The 14,481-nt window shown below is 36.5% G+C and overlaps 1 protein-coding gene across 2 annotated transcripts in view; it reads left to right on the forward strand.

Annotated features, from left to right (window-relative positions):
• Nucleotides 1-13,868, forward strand: part of zgc:162928 — a 193,158-nt gene extending 179,290 nt beyond the window's left edge. The window contains exons 14-15 of one of the 2 annotated variants that reach the window (NM_001430954.1): nt 9,835-9,882; nt 12,927-13,850. In NM_001430954.1, the coding sequence (NP_001417883.1) occupies nt 9,835-9,882; nt 12,927-12,934 (56 nt within the window). In that variant the 3' untranslated portion in view covers nt 12,935-13,850. Of the gene's footprint in view, nt 1-9,834; nt 9,883-12,926 lie in introns of both variants that reach the window. The other variant, XM_005162707.5, reaches the window with a different exon arrangement.
• Nucleotides 13,869-14,481: the final 613 nt, after the last annotated feature.

A 14,481-nucleotide genomic window follows, 5' to 3' on the forward strand; every position in this document is an offset into this window, starting at 1 on the left:
AAATAATAAAAGCATGAGATAGTCAAAGCTACCATTCAATATGTTTACAGATTTGGTTTAATTGGCATGTCAGATTCGGGAACTTCAGGATTGACTAGATGCAAGTAATGTAAGAAAACAACTGGCCATTATAAACCTGCTGTAAGAGGGTTTCAATCACTTTAGAAAGGATCACCATCTTCAAAACCCATGAAAATCAGAAAGTTAGGCTCCAGTTAAAATGCTTAGTCATTGAATGAAATATATTGAAATCTAGTGGCATATTTACTCCTTTAACTGGGAGGATTAAAAACATTCTCTAAGGCCTCATTTACACTGACGTTCTCAAATTTTTTTTTTTTTTCAATTTTTAATTTTTTTCAATAATGACTTCTCTACGATTCATGTTTACACTTGCTATACCACCTAAAACATTGTGCATGTATTTTACTAAGTAATTGCTCATAGATATGATATTCTTAATTTTAGAAAGCTGACACAGCTTAATATGATATGACAACCTCTTGTTTATGTACCCTAGAAAAAGACAGAAACTGTACAGTCCTGTAGAATTCAGTTGTCAGAAATGTATATCTTAAAGCCTCTGAAATCTCAATTGGTCATTCGTGGGTTTTCTGTCTGTGAATAAATGCAGTATTAAAAAAAAAAGATTGTTGAAGTCATTGTTTTTTGAAAAATAGGTATAAATTATATAAAAATAAATTATCATAATAATAAAAATTGGGTACATCCTGAAAAAAATTTCACACATGAATCATTTCTGGTAGCTGATTCCAGCAGTGGGTGGCATAGTAGCAGAATGCAGAATCGCCCTGCTTTGACTGAACTCTTGGAATTTTTATTTTACTTGATCCTAATGATCTGAGTGATCTGTTGGGTTTGTATTCAGTGAGCATATCTGTAATGTATCGAGGTCCTAGGCCATTTAGTGATTTATAGACAAGTAATAATATTTTAAAATCTATTTTAAAGAGCCATTGTAAAGACCTGAGGATAGCTGTGGTGTGCTCCGATTTTCTGGTTCTGGTTAGAATCCTGGAAGCAGCATTCTGGAGGAGCAGCAAATGTCTGGCTGTGTTTTTGGCAAGGCCATTTAGGAGGCCATTACAGTAATCCACCCTGCTGGTGATAAAAGCATGAACAAGTTTCTCTAGGTCCTCACTGGAAACAAAGCATCTGATTCTTGCAATGTTTTTGAGATGATAGTATGCTGATTTACTTACTGCTTTGACATGACTACTGAAACTTAGAGCTGACTCCAGAATCACACCAAGTCATGCCTAGTCATTAGGCAATAAGCCGAAGTAGATCTGAGTGTCATCAGCATATCTGTTACATTACATTACAATCACTTTGGCACATCTGTATCTGATTTGTATCCAATTTCTTTTTTATAATTACTTTTTAGGGTTTTTAAACCCTTTATGGATAGAACAGTGTGGGAAATTAGACAGGAAACATAGGGAGAAGAGAGAGGGGAAAGATCAGCTAAGTACATGAGCCAGAAATTGAACTCGTGAATTCGTGAGCACCTTGGTGATATATATATCAACGCACTTAACCAAGCTACTGGTGCCGACTCTCTAATTTATCTCAACATACAACTGCATACATTTTGTCCTTTTTTGGTGATGGAACATGTCAAATCTGTGTCACATATAAGCAAACAATCTGAATTGGCTGGCCTAATTTTTATATTTTTTTTCCAAGATTGTTTTGAATATGAGTAGGCCTCCTAAAATAGAAGTCAGTTATAGAATAGTTTTACATGCCATATTTGTATCTTTTGATTGATTGGCTCTGTTTACATTTTTTGTGCTGTTATATTGACTGTGGTTCATATGATACCTAGATCAAATTATCCCCCTGCAGTGCTGTTTATGGACTGGCAAGTCTGGGACTCAGTAGAGGCCTATTAATGACGATATCTGAGCTCTCGTCCCTTTGGAAATAAATGAGTCAGATCGAGGGAGCAACTTCCAAGCAGCTTTTACGGTTTCTCAAAGTCTCCGCATACGCAAGCCTGCAGCATGTGTGGCTCAGCGGTTGAAAAACATCGGACACTTTAATTATGTTGATACGGTCTCATGAACGTATCTTAGATCTCCATTCCAGTGGATGTCTGAAAGATTTAAGCATGCTTGGAGTCATTAGAGGATTATTATTTGTCCAAATCACGGTCCGTCATCGCTAATAAATACCGCTGGCCTCATTTTTCAGTCTTTGAACGTGACATGGCCAGAATCTCGGTGTCCCTCGTGAGCCATTACTCTGTTAATGACCTCAGTATTGTAGCATATCAAAGCTTTAGCCCTGAGCGAGTGTCCTTGAGTTCAGGGATTATGTAAGAATGATTATGATTTTATCAGGATGCGGACAATTGTCTTTTACCGAATTTGATGAAGAGCTTTTTTTATATAACCAAATCCTACATTTTAGTTACTAGCGGCTCTGCTCCTTTCCCACTTTAGACAAATATTTGATAAAGATCTGGGATAATAATTCTTTGCTAAGCAAATTATTTTTGTAACACAAAATCCATATGACATGAGAGGTTTGGTCACTTTAGGGCTTACAGTGCAAATGCCAAGGTTATTTTACCAAAAATAATACTTGCTTTTTTTTTTAAATTAATAAGCACTCATTTTGAGATGGAAAATCTAACCTGCGATCAATTGGAGATGTAACAGTAGATGATGGTACTTTTATTGCCAAATACATTGGTTAAGCACATGATTATATATAATTTATAAAAAAAATAATAATAATGCGTTTTAACTTTTCCTCTATAGGGTATATGCACAGCTAGTTATTTTCCCCTACCAATAAATGTTCGGTGAACGGATAATGAGACCTTTTCAATTTTATTTGATTCCTTTTACTACATCGATGTTGTAATGTAGTTAAAATACAATGAGTTAATTAGATTTAAGCATTCATTTAAGGTCGGCTCACACTTGTGAGATTTATTTTATTTTAAATTTATTTATTTTTTAATCCTGAACGATTTGAACATGTCAGACTGCATGAACATGGCTCCCATGTCACACTGTTAAGATGTCAGCTGACTTAAAGTCAGACTGAACAACAATGAAGATGCACCAAACACGAAAGAAAATGCCCCCAGAGTTTGACATCATCTGCCTGTGACACTTTCACTATCCTGCGTTCTGAAATAATTCCTCACAGCCAACGTAAACAATCTGTAGCGACAATTTTGCACAATGCGTGTCTCAATAATAAATCCAGAAAAAAAGAAAAACTGTTTTGACATTTCCTCGCAATCATTTGAAGTTGTCGCATACTGTAGATTGCACCATCAAATTTAGAGCTCCTATTGGTTCTTGGATTGACGCTCATCGCAGCTGTTGTCACACTGCAGGAAAGTGTCTAAAATCTTCTGACACTGCCAGAACTTAATCTGAAGAAAAATCTGATCACAACGGGCACAAAAGCGACTATCTGTAAACATGTCAAACCAACGATCAAAGATCACAGATTTTAGCCTAGGATTTTAAAAATTGTCTTAGATGACAAAATCATGGCTAAAATGTCAAAGTGTGAGCAGGGCTTAAGTTGTTTAAGTGTAAAATTAGATAAAAACTGGTTTACATCATCAGGATCTGCAGGGTAGCACAGAAACTTCATTGAAACACTGGAGTAAAATAAATTTTCATATTTTAAAGATATGCCGTAACAAAGCAGACACTGAGAACAAACTTGCAGATCCAAATGCAGTTTAAAAAAAAAGAGGTAGTATAGGCAGAGGTTAGAAACAGGAGCAGAACAGTAGTACAAGTGAAATACAAAAGATGTTGTTAGTATACAGGCAAGAGGTCAGACAAGGCGGTAATGAGTCAAAACGAGGAACAAGGTGAGAAACAATACAACGGGGAGAGAGAGAAGGAAAAAAAGAAAAACAGGAAACCGCTTTGTAATGTTCATACTGGAACAAGACTCAGCAATGTGTAAATGAAGGTGAGGAGTATTTATAGTCATTGTAATCAGTGTAGATGATTAGCAGCTGTGTCTGTGTGTGTGTCTGGATTATTGTCAGCTGCTGTAGGAGTTGATGAGTGCAGGGAGTTGTGGGAGTTGTAGTTTGCTCAGCAGTAGTCTCCAATGAAGAAAACCCTGCTGGTAATCGCAACAAACTACAGGAAATAATCGGCAGCGGAGACAACACCTTTGGCAATCACAACACATGGCATGGAAAATGGAATTTAATGCAGTGCTTTTTGTACATTCTGAGACACACTTTATATTGTATATCAATCATGCAGTGAAGATTGTTGATTGTTAAAAGAAAGCAGATTTTTAACATGGCAGTCAGTTCACTGGAAGTGCTTAAACTGGGTTGCTGAAATTTTAAAAGTCTTTGTGCATATACCCTACTGCCAAAACAATATAAACTAGGTATATTTAACTACATTATATAATCTTTAATATAAAGAAAATTGTCTTGACTTTTAATCAGTGCATTTTTATGGTTTTGAATTCAGTGTTTGTTCAAGCAATTATTTTATTTTTATTAATAAGATGTTGGCACAAAAGTTAATGTGATCTGTGCACGCTCAGAAATAAAGCTACTGATCCTGTCACTCGGCCAGTACCTATTCAAAAGTTACATGTCTAAAATGATCCTTAATAATACAACTTATTTAAATGTAGATTCATTATCTTCTATGATCTCATCACATCTGTTGTGCATTTGGTTTATTGGATAATAAGCATTTTGGGGTACTTTTATGATTTAGTCACATTGTAAAGATGCAGCATTCATAAAGTCACAGAATTAGTCTGATTAATCAGAACATCCCGCTGTCCTATACTGTAGAAAGTTTTACCTTTTTCCAAGTTCAGTAAAAACTGGAAAGCTGTCAGTTAAATAGGGTTTAGATAAATGTTTCTTATAGATCTGGGATTGTATTTCTTTGGTAAACAAATGATTTCGACATATGTTTGGAAATCAAATTCATGCCGCCAAAAAACATTCAAAGATTTCTAGACAAGCTTTCTAGACATTGTATAAACAATCAGATGAAATTGGCTAGCTGTGTCCTTTTGCCAAAAACATATCTTGCATAAAGTAAGCATATTGTGCAAACAGTCTCTAAAGCCATGTTTTCTGGAACCGTCATGCCAAGCCAGATATTTAAAGAAACAGTCTGTTAGTGAGAAGGCTTGGCACTGCCAACCACAGAACGTGATAAAATGCCATTTGGCATTCAGAGCATTGGCTGATTGGCTGCCACAGTGCCTGTTGACGCTGTCAGTTGGAGATTTGCCTGTGCCAATATAGGTTTATGAATAGGCATCAAGTGCAAGATCCATAACAATTTCCTGTTATTGCAGAAATGCCCACAATAGGGTAACCACTAACCCTTAAAACATTTATTTCCCTACTCCATTCATTTCAGATTCCATACCTTTCAACTTAATGGCTCATTTTTTTATATGTACCAATGCAATTTACATATAGGCCTTCAGTTGCATCCTACGTGAATTAACACTTGAACTTCCAGAATTCTATAACTACCTGAATTACTATAGTCAATCTGACTGTTCTCACGTAAGACGTCATATTGTCACTTCATATTTACATTCAAAGCTTCTTTTGAGAAATTAAATATCTGTCGTCATATTTAATTAAGTCATTATCAACGTATATTTAGGCTATTCTAGACCACCTACTGATGACATCATGGCAAATATAGTAATGTAGTCTAACAGGGCATTGCATCACAGACAGTTAATTCACAGTGAGAATGAATGCTATTACAAGTGCAAGAAACCCAGTTAACACGATAAAATAAGTAGCCTCATCTGTGCAAAAGCAAGCCATCAAAGCTGAAGCATTTTTCTTATAGCATCGACAAAAAATTGTCCACATGCTGTTCTTAAACACACTTATTAAATCAGACATATTTGTTCCTTCCAGATAGCATTGGTATAAAGCATATAAGGTGATTGCATATGTTTAAAGTTTACCTAACCATTAACATAGTGTACATTTCATCTTCACCAGTCTCTCCGACTGTCTGCCAGCACGCTGTGGGAGGAAAATACTGGTTAGAAATGCTCTTCCGGGAAAGTGAGAAAGTAACATTAAAATAATTAGAAGACCACAAGGAAAAGTGCATGCATGTGTTTTAATGTACCTCTATGACTCTCATGTCCACTCCTAGTCTCCCTGCTGGTCTGCCTCTGCCATTGGTGCCATTGTCAGAGGAAATGACCTGTTAATACAGCTTGATTTGGGAAACTGAGATAATGTTCTTTAACTTCAACATGTCTTTATAGTTTGCGAACAGTATCAGGATACAACACGCACCTCACAGCACCTCTAATAAAATATGTTTGGTTGTTTTTCACAGTCAATTAATACAAAGTTAACTTACTCTATTTTTTAGATTTAAAGGGCACCTATAGTGAAAATTATCTTTTGTAAGCTGTCTGGACAGCATGTGTTCTTGAACTTTGTAGCGACATTGTGTGTGACTCATCATTGCAGAAAGACTTGAATTAACCCCACAACAAATGCATCAAATAATCATTGGGAAAGAACTTACTGTAGTATTTCTCACAAGCGTTACATGAGATCTGCTTCTTTCATGTCTGTCACTGTGCTGTTTATCTGATGCAGGCAGCTGGAGATTGAGGCACACTATGAAAGGAACATGGGAACGGTGGGCGGGAAGAACTAGCATTAAAGGCACAGGTCACAAAAACAACTACATTGTGTTCAGATCAGAAAATCCCAATATTCTGAAAGGTATAATAAACAGTCTGATGGGTGTTTTAAGCTTAAACTTTGCAGACACATCCTGGAAACACAAAAGACTTATATTAAATATTGAAAAAGGAGTAAAATAGGTGCCCTTTGAAGCAGGCAAATATTATACCAGAATTCACTGAAAATGTACAGTAATAATTCATTCATTCGTTTATTCATTTTCTTTTTGGCTCAGTCCCTTTTATTAATTAGGGGTCGCCACAGTGGAATGAACCGCCAACTTATCCAGCATATGTTTTACGCAGTGGATGCCATTCCAGCCCCAACCAATCACTGGGAAACACCCACACACTTTTGCACACACTCATATACACTACGGCCGATTTAGCGTATTCAATTCACCTGTACAGCATGTCTTTGGACTGTGGGGGAAACCGGAGACAGTAATAATACTGTGAAAATATTTTTTACTATGATGCTGATTGCTAGCTTTGATCATTCAATCAAATGACGAAAAAACACTGATGTTATCATTTAGCTGCTAGTTGACCCCAGTGTAGCCAACTCAAAATCTGATTAGTTAAAGCAACTGGTGCATTTTTTTAAGACACAGATGCCTCCACTGCTTTTTCTGAAGTCCTCAAGGCAGATTTCTTTGACCCTGGCAATCCGAGTGCAGAAATAAGCTGTCATATAAACATGCACTAATTGAAGCAGAGCAACCAAGAGAAATGCAATGAAATGAAAAGAACAGAGTGTTGGAAATAATTAAATAAACTTTCAGAGGAAAATATGTTGAAAATTCTCAATGATTCTGGTTGAGTTTGGGCTGACAAAGAAGGTTTTACAGGTCCTGACAGTTCACCAACGCTTAATACGTTTACATCAATAATTATGATTGATCAACAGGACCACAAAGTGAAGTTTATTTATGAACTATTTTCGAGAGGATCACATGCTTATGATTGCTTGCAACCGGTCCCGCATTATTTAAGCTATGATTTACCAATCAGATGATTCCTAGCCACTATAAAATCCCTAAGTTCCATATACCAGCCATCTTTGCTTAAAGAATCCCCTATTCCACCCCTACTCCTCCTCCTTTCCTAGATGGGTGGCATGGTGGCCCATTGGTTAGCACTGTTGCCTCACAGCAAGAACGTCACTGGTTCTAGTCCTTACCAATCCAGCCGACGTTTCTGTGCAGAGTTTCCCCCTGGTTACCCGGTTTCCTCGCACCGTCCAAAAAACTGCAACTTAAGTTAATTGACTAATCCAATTCGGCAGCATAGACATGCTCCTAGTAGAGCAATCACTTTCTGTTCATCAGCTACTACAGCAGGGGAGTTCTTGAGATTTACCTGAGCTCAAACTCCCCACTTGCCTTGCAAACGGGAGGGAGCCCAGGGCTCAAGGATCTTATGAGCTCAGGGCTCTCTCCTGGGACAGCATGCCAAACAAGCTTTATAATCAATCATCAGCTAAGTGTGAACTCTTGAATAATCTATGTGTAGAATTGTAACGTGTATATACAGTTGAAGTCAGAATTATTAGCCCACGTGAATTATTAGCTCCCCTGTTTTTATTTTATTTTTCCCCAGTGTGTAACGGAGAGAAGATTTTTTCAACACATTTCTAACCATAATAATTTTAATAACTAATTTATTTTATCTTTGCCATGATGACAGTAAATCATATTTTACTAGATATTTTAAGACACTTCTATACAGCTTAAAGTGAAATTAAGGCTTAACTAGGTTAATTAGGTTAACTAGTCAGGTTAGGGTAATTAGGCAAGTTATTGTATAACGATGGTTTGTTCTGTAGACTATCGAGAGAGAGAGAGAGAGAGAGAGAGAGAGAGAGAGAGAGGAAAAAAAAAAAAGCTTAAATACCTTAAAACTGGGTTTAGAAATGAATACCTGCCTTTTATTCTAGCCAAAATAAAACAAATAAGACTTTCCCCAGAAGAAAAAAATCTGACATATGTGAAAATGTTCTTGCTCTGTTAAACATCATTTGGAAATTATTTTAAAAAGAATAAATAATTGAAATGGGGGCAAATACTTCTGACTTCAACTGTATATATATATATATATTTTTGTAATGAGGAGTCTGACACAGAGGGATCCATTTGCAGTATATTTATTAAACACAGTTTAATACCAAACACTCACTCACATCAAATGTAGTAATACTGGGTCGATAGGCTGGCGCCTGGCTGTCAAGGGTCGTGATAGCAGGCATGGGTCAGAGGCAGGCGGCGTGGATCAAAGGCAGTATGCAAGGCAGAGTTCGAGGCAGGCGGCGTGGATCAAAGTCAATATACAAGGCAAGGTTTAAGGCAGGCGGCAGGCAAGGCAAGGGACAGTACAGGTAATAACGGGGAGATCAGGAAAGGATATGGAACACTCAGAAATGTCAGCAAGGCAGAACAAGACTTCACACTGGAGTGAGTGTTTAGGCTGCATATATGTGTGTGCGTGGGTGATCAGTGTGATGTGCTGCAGGTGTGTTGCAATCAGTGTTTGAGGATGTTGTAATGTCAATAGTCCGGTGATGATGACCTCTGCTGACCAGCGAGAGGAATGACTGGGGCCGAGTCAGTGACATTTTTTGGTTTGGTTTATGTGGCTTTGTTCATTTTTGGTCTGTATGAGTGTAATGTGTCTAGAACTGTTTAATAAACTTAAACAAATGTTTTATTCATTTGGAATAAGAAAAAATGAATGAAATTCAATATGAATGAAATTCAAAAAATGAATATTGTTGCTTAGAAGGATTAAATAAAGTAGACCATATAAACACTCGCACAAACACATGCCCACAAAAACACAACACAATGCAAAGCAGAATTCTAAATACAGGGAAAACACCTGTTAAAACATCATGGAAAACATCCCTTCACAATATATTTCACTTTTCACACAGTTTACTTGTGAAAAATGTGACTCGGTAATTGATTGATAATTGGCAGATAAGTGAGAGTAAAAGAAAGTATAATCTATGATTTTAATCTATGACTCTAAACTTCTAATTGTAATTTCCTGGAAACATCTTAAACAATGTTATACTCAAGATTTTTATGCTCTTTTTAGGTAATCCAAGTGGAGTGAGGGATGCCAGCAAGAGATCTGTGTTCTCAGGTAAGCATTTTAAATTAGTCTATCGTCTTAATCATAGTTGTTTAAATTTGACAGGTTAATTTTAATCAGACAAACTCAGGTGTGACTATTGAGGTTCAGCTGAAGAAGTGTGAAGGCTGCCTTCCAATTTGTTGAGACATCAAACAAACAAACTGTGATGAATTGATGCTTCTTGCTCATTTATGCCTCATTTTCACTGCATGGTTTATTTCAGTATTGTACTGTTTGGTACGAGTCAACTTTATCTGGCTTGGGTTTCCGTCTCTCCCTCAAGCACTGAAAACTCTGGGATCAGTTGAACTTTTACACTTAAAGACATCTTTTTTGTCTAAGCTTTTAATTAACTGTATGATCAGCATATTTTACATTGGTGTTTCTGTACTTAGATTTTTAACCAATTTTAATATGTTTTCTTTTATTATAAAGCACTTTGTGACTTAATGTCTGTGAAAGGTGCTATGTCAATAAACAAGTTGCTTCCACTGTATCCTCTAAACTGCATGCTAAACTGCATAAAAGTTCTTTATATACTTAAATACCTATGCATAAATGTAAATTACTAACCTTTAACTAAAAAAATTGATGACAGCTGAAGTTTGTAATGTTATTAATTACAAAACACACAAAAAATATATATAAACTCACAAAGACACTTACATTCTCAGAAATGTTCGCCAGCTTCTGTAACCTCTTGTACAAGTTTTTCTGAGTTTATATAATTGTCCAAAAGGCGATTATAATTTAAAAAAATAATTTTATTCTTGTTTTAGGTTACAAAAATGTGAGAAGCACTTCAACCTCACTTATATTATATTAAACTCAAGCTCATTTCAAATATGCAGTCAGAAATATTGGGACATCAACACAGTTCTAGCATTTTTGGCTCTATACACCAACACAATGAATTTAACTGCAGGCTGCCAGCTTTAATTTGAGGCTATTTACATCCAAATCAGAATCAGGTGAACGGTGTAGGAATTACAACAGTTTGCATATGTGCCTCTCACTTGTTATGAGACCAAAAGTAATGAGACAATTTGCTTTTTAGCTATTCCATGGCAAGATGTGTGTTCTTCCCTCATTATCCCAATTACGATGAGCAGATAAAAGGTTCTGAGTTAATTTCAAGTGTGCTATTTGCATTTGAAATTTCTCAAGATGTGATCCAAAGTGCTGTCAATATCTGTCTAGCAAGCCATTATTAGCCTCAAAAAAAAACACACACAACAGAGAGATAGCAAAAACATTAGTCATGGACAAAACAACTGTTTGGAACATTCTTAAAAAGAAAGAACAAGTGAGCTCAGCTATTGGCCAGATCAAGAACACTATCCAGGTGGTAGGTGTATGTGTATTAAAGTCAACACTCAAGAGAAGACTTTACCAGAGTGAATACAGAGGGTACACTAAAAAATGTAAAACATTTGTGAGCCTCAAAAACAGGAATGCCAGATAAGAGTTGTAAATAAAGCCTCCACAGTTCTGGAACAACATCCTATAGACACATGAGACCAAGATCAACTTGTACCAGAGTGATTGGAAGAGAAGAGTATGGAGAGAGAATTGAACTGCTCATGTTATGGCGTTGGCATGTATGGCTGCTAACGGAACTGGTTGTCTTGTTTTTATTGACAATGAATTCTGAAGTGTTTCTGGCAATAATACCTGCTCATATTTAGCCAAATGCTTCAGAACCTATTTAACGGCTCATCACAGAGCATACTGCAAAGAGCAACCAAAGAGTTTTTGAAGGAAATAAAATAGAATGTTATGCATGCATGTTATGTTGGCTAAGTCAGTAATCTGATCTGAATTTAATTGAGCATGTAGCTGACTTGCTAAAGACAAAACGCCCCAAGAACAAGCATTATCTTAAGACAGTTGCAGTAGAGGCCTGGCAGGAGCATCAACAGGGGTGAAACCCAACATCTGATGATGTCTATGTATTCCAGACTTCAGGCTGTAATTGACTGCAAAGAATTTGCAACCAAGTATTAAAAAGTGAAAGTTTGATTTATGATTATTATTCTGTCCCATTTCTTTTGGTCCCTTAACAAGTGAGAGGCAAATATGGAAACTGTTGTAAATTAGTCTGCGGTTAAAGCACATTTTGTTCGTTTCATTTCAAATCCATTGTGTTGAAGCCAGAAATGTTAGAGTTGTGTTGATGTCCCAATATTTATGGACCTGTAGGCACAGGCAAATGGAGAGAGAAAGCAGCACCATTCAGTTTCCACACATTTATCGAAGCCCTCTGAAACAAAAATAGAGGAACCTTGTCAGGAGACAATGGCAATGTTTGTTTGAACTTGGGCTGCCACAGTATTACTATGGTATCACAGCGTATATGTGTATTTAAAATCAATTAATTTAAATTCGGTGTCGTCATTCTTCTGGCTTGTTGCACACTGTTGATGATTCTCTGTTAACCAATAGCATTCAGCAGTGAGTCTAGCTCCACCTCTTGGGTTCCGTTCTGTTGTGCAGTGACATTGCACTAGATGTACAATTTGAGCAAAGACATCTAAAACTAACCAAAAAATTAAACAGCATATGCACTGTGAGATCACATTTACAGCAGGTTTCTAGAGTTTAAGTCTTCATGAGGTTCCAGTGTTTTGGAAAGAGGCAGTCCAATGTTCGTTTCTATTGACTTAGCTGGGTGCCACTCGAGCATGTGGCAGCTGAGAGTCACGCTGATGACGAAAGTGTCTCCTCTGCGGTTTGACTTCTTGTGCCCAGCTGAGGTTTTACAGTGGGAAAGGGCAGACAAGCTTGTACAGTCAGTAAGCTTTGTGGTGGAACTGGGATAATCGACCCAAAACTGGGTGCTGATTTCTCTGACCTCATCGGTACACGCGCCTGCGAATGTGCAGCACGACATGGGTCATCTCGTTTTTCCATTCTCACATTTATCTCCAACATGTTCAAGTATTAAAGGCCACTTTTATGGTAATTACTGAGGTTGTTATGCTTATTAGTGGTCATATGGAGTTGCCGTTTGTCTCTAAGCAACTTGTGTTTTTGTCTTTTGCTTTCTACAGGCTTGTAACGGAGGACACAGAGCCAATCAAACATTTATGCAATTTTAAGGGGCATTTCAGCAAGAGACACTTATTTTTTTAATTTTATCCAGAAGAAAGATTGTGTACTTTTTTCCACAGAGGCCAATATTTCATAGAAATAATGTCACAATTCTAGAATGTAATGTGTTTATCAGAAAAAGATAAGCCTGCACTTGAACTTTTTTTTTTTTGTCTGTTAGCATGCTTGTTGTCTGTTCTAAAAAAATATATGAAAATGTATTTATTGCTGCCTTGCATACATAAACACAATTTATCACATAATGTGCCAAATCAAAGGGATTTTTGATAAGCCTTTTCAATAACAACCAACAAGAGTAGGCGTTTTATGGCATTAGCGGATAATATAAATGTTACAAATGTATGAATAAAGTTGAACATGCACAGCACTGCCCCTGCTGACCTCAGCATGACACTTTCTCATTCCCTATGGAAGGCCAATGAGGTCAATGGTTTTTAAAAGAAATGAGTTCAATTTGATTGTGTCATCATGTACAGTTTGACTGCATCAATGTGTCAACAAGCACAACAACCAATGAAATTGCTGTATGTGAGACTATATTTACATACAGTATATGACACAATGGGGTGTACATATATACACATCAAATGAGGTGTTGTAAAGTATATTGTAGTAAATTATGCAAAGATCAAATGTCATCTTCCATAAAAAGTGCCACGGCAAAAGTCAAACAGTGCATTTTCATGCAATCAGACTTCACACATTTCTTAAAAGACTTTTGGCCTGATGGCCTTCCGTATTTCCCAACAGCATTGTGTGTCTACAACTGAACACATTTCTATAGAACTTACTTTGAATTTTTTACCCAAAGAAATATATGTAGCCTGTTAAACCTGTTATATCCTTGTATAATGCAAAATAAACATTTATATAAAGTTGGATTTGTCTGCATTTGTGAAGGTTTTAATACTTGTGCCCAAATGGCCAGTCAAAAGCAAGTGTTTCAGAGGGAATAATACATGAATCTGATTGGTCAGTTTTACCATCTTTCATGGCAATGTGGTATAGACCATTTCAATGTGGTCATGTCATTGGTCCATGAATGTTTCCTGCTTGTTAACTATTTCATAACTGTAACAAGAGGAAATTCAATCATAACGTTATGTTTAGACAGCAATTATAACATTATTTATCAATATGTGACGCTTTTTAGATTCTCGGAAGCTCTAGAAATTAAAATGTAAAACAGGAAATAAGTTTGGACCATTGTTTTTGTTTACATCCCTCAAAATGGTCTATATCATGTCAGAAATATTGTATTTATGAGCCGAAGACTCACCCCAATGGCATAATTACTATAAATACATTGGGTACGAAAAGTATTCAGACCCCCTTAAATGTTTCACTCTTTGTTATATTGCAGCCGTTTACTAAAATCAATAAAGATAATTTTATCTCATTAATATACACACAGCACCCCTTATTGACACCCATATATTTAACTAGGTGCTGTCCATTTCTTCTGATCATCCTTGAAATGGTTTTACACCTTCA

This window comes from Danio rerio, chromosome 24, assembly GCF_049306965.1.
Source record: "Danio rerio strain Tuebingen ecotype United States chromosome 24, GRCz12tu, whole genome shotgun sequence".
In the NCBI taxonomy this organism is placed as follows: domain Eukaryota; kingdom Metazoa; phylum Chordata; class Actinopteri; order Cypriniformes; family Danionidae; genus Danio; species Danio rerio.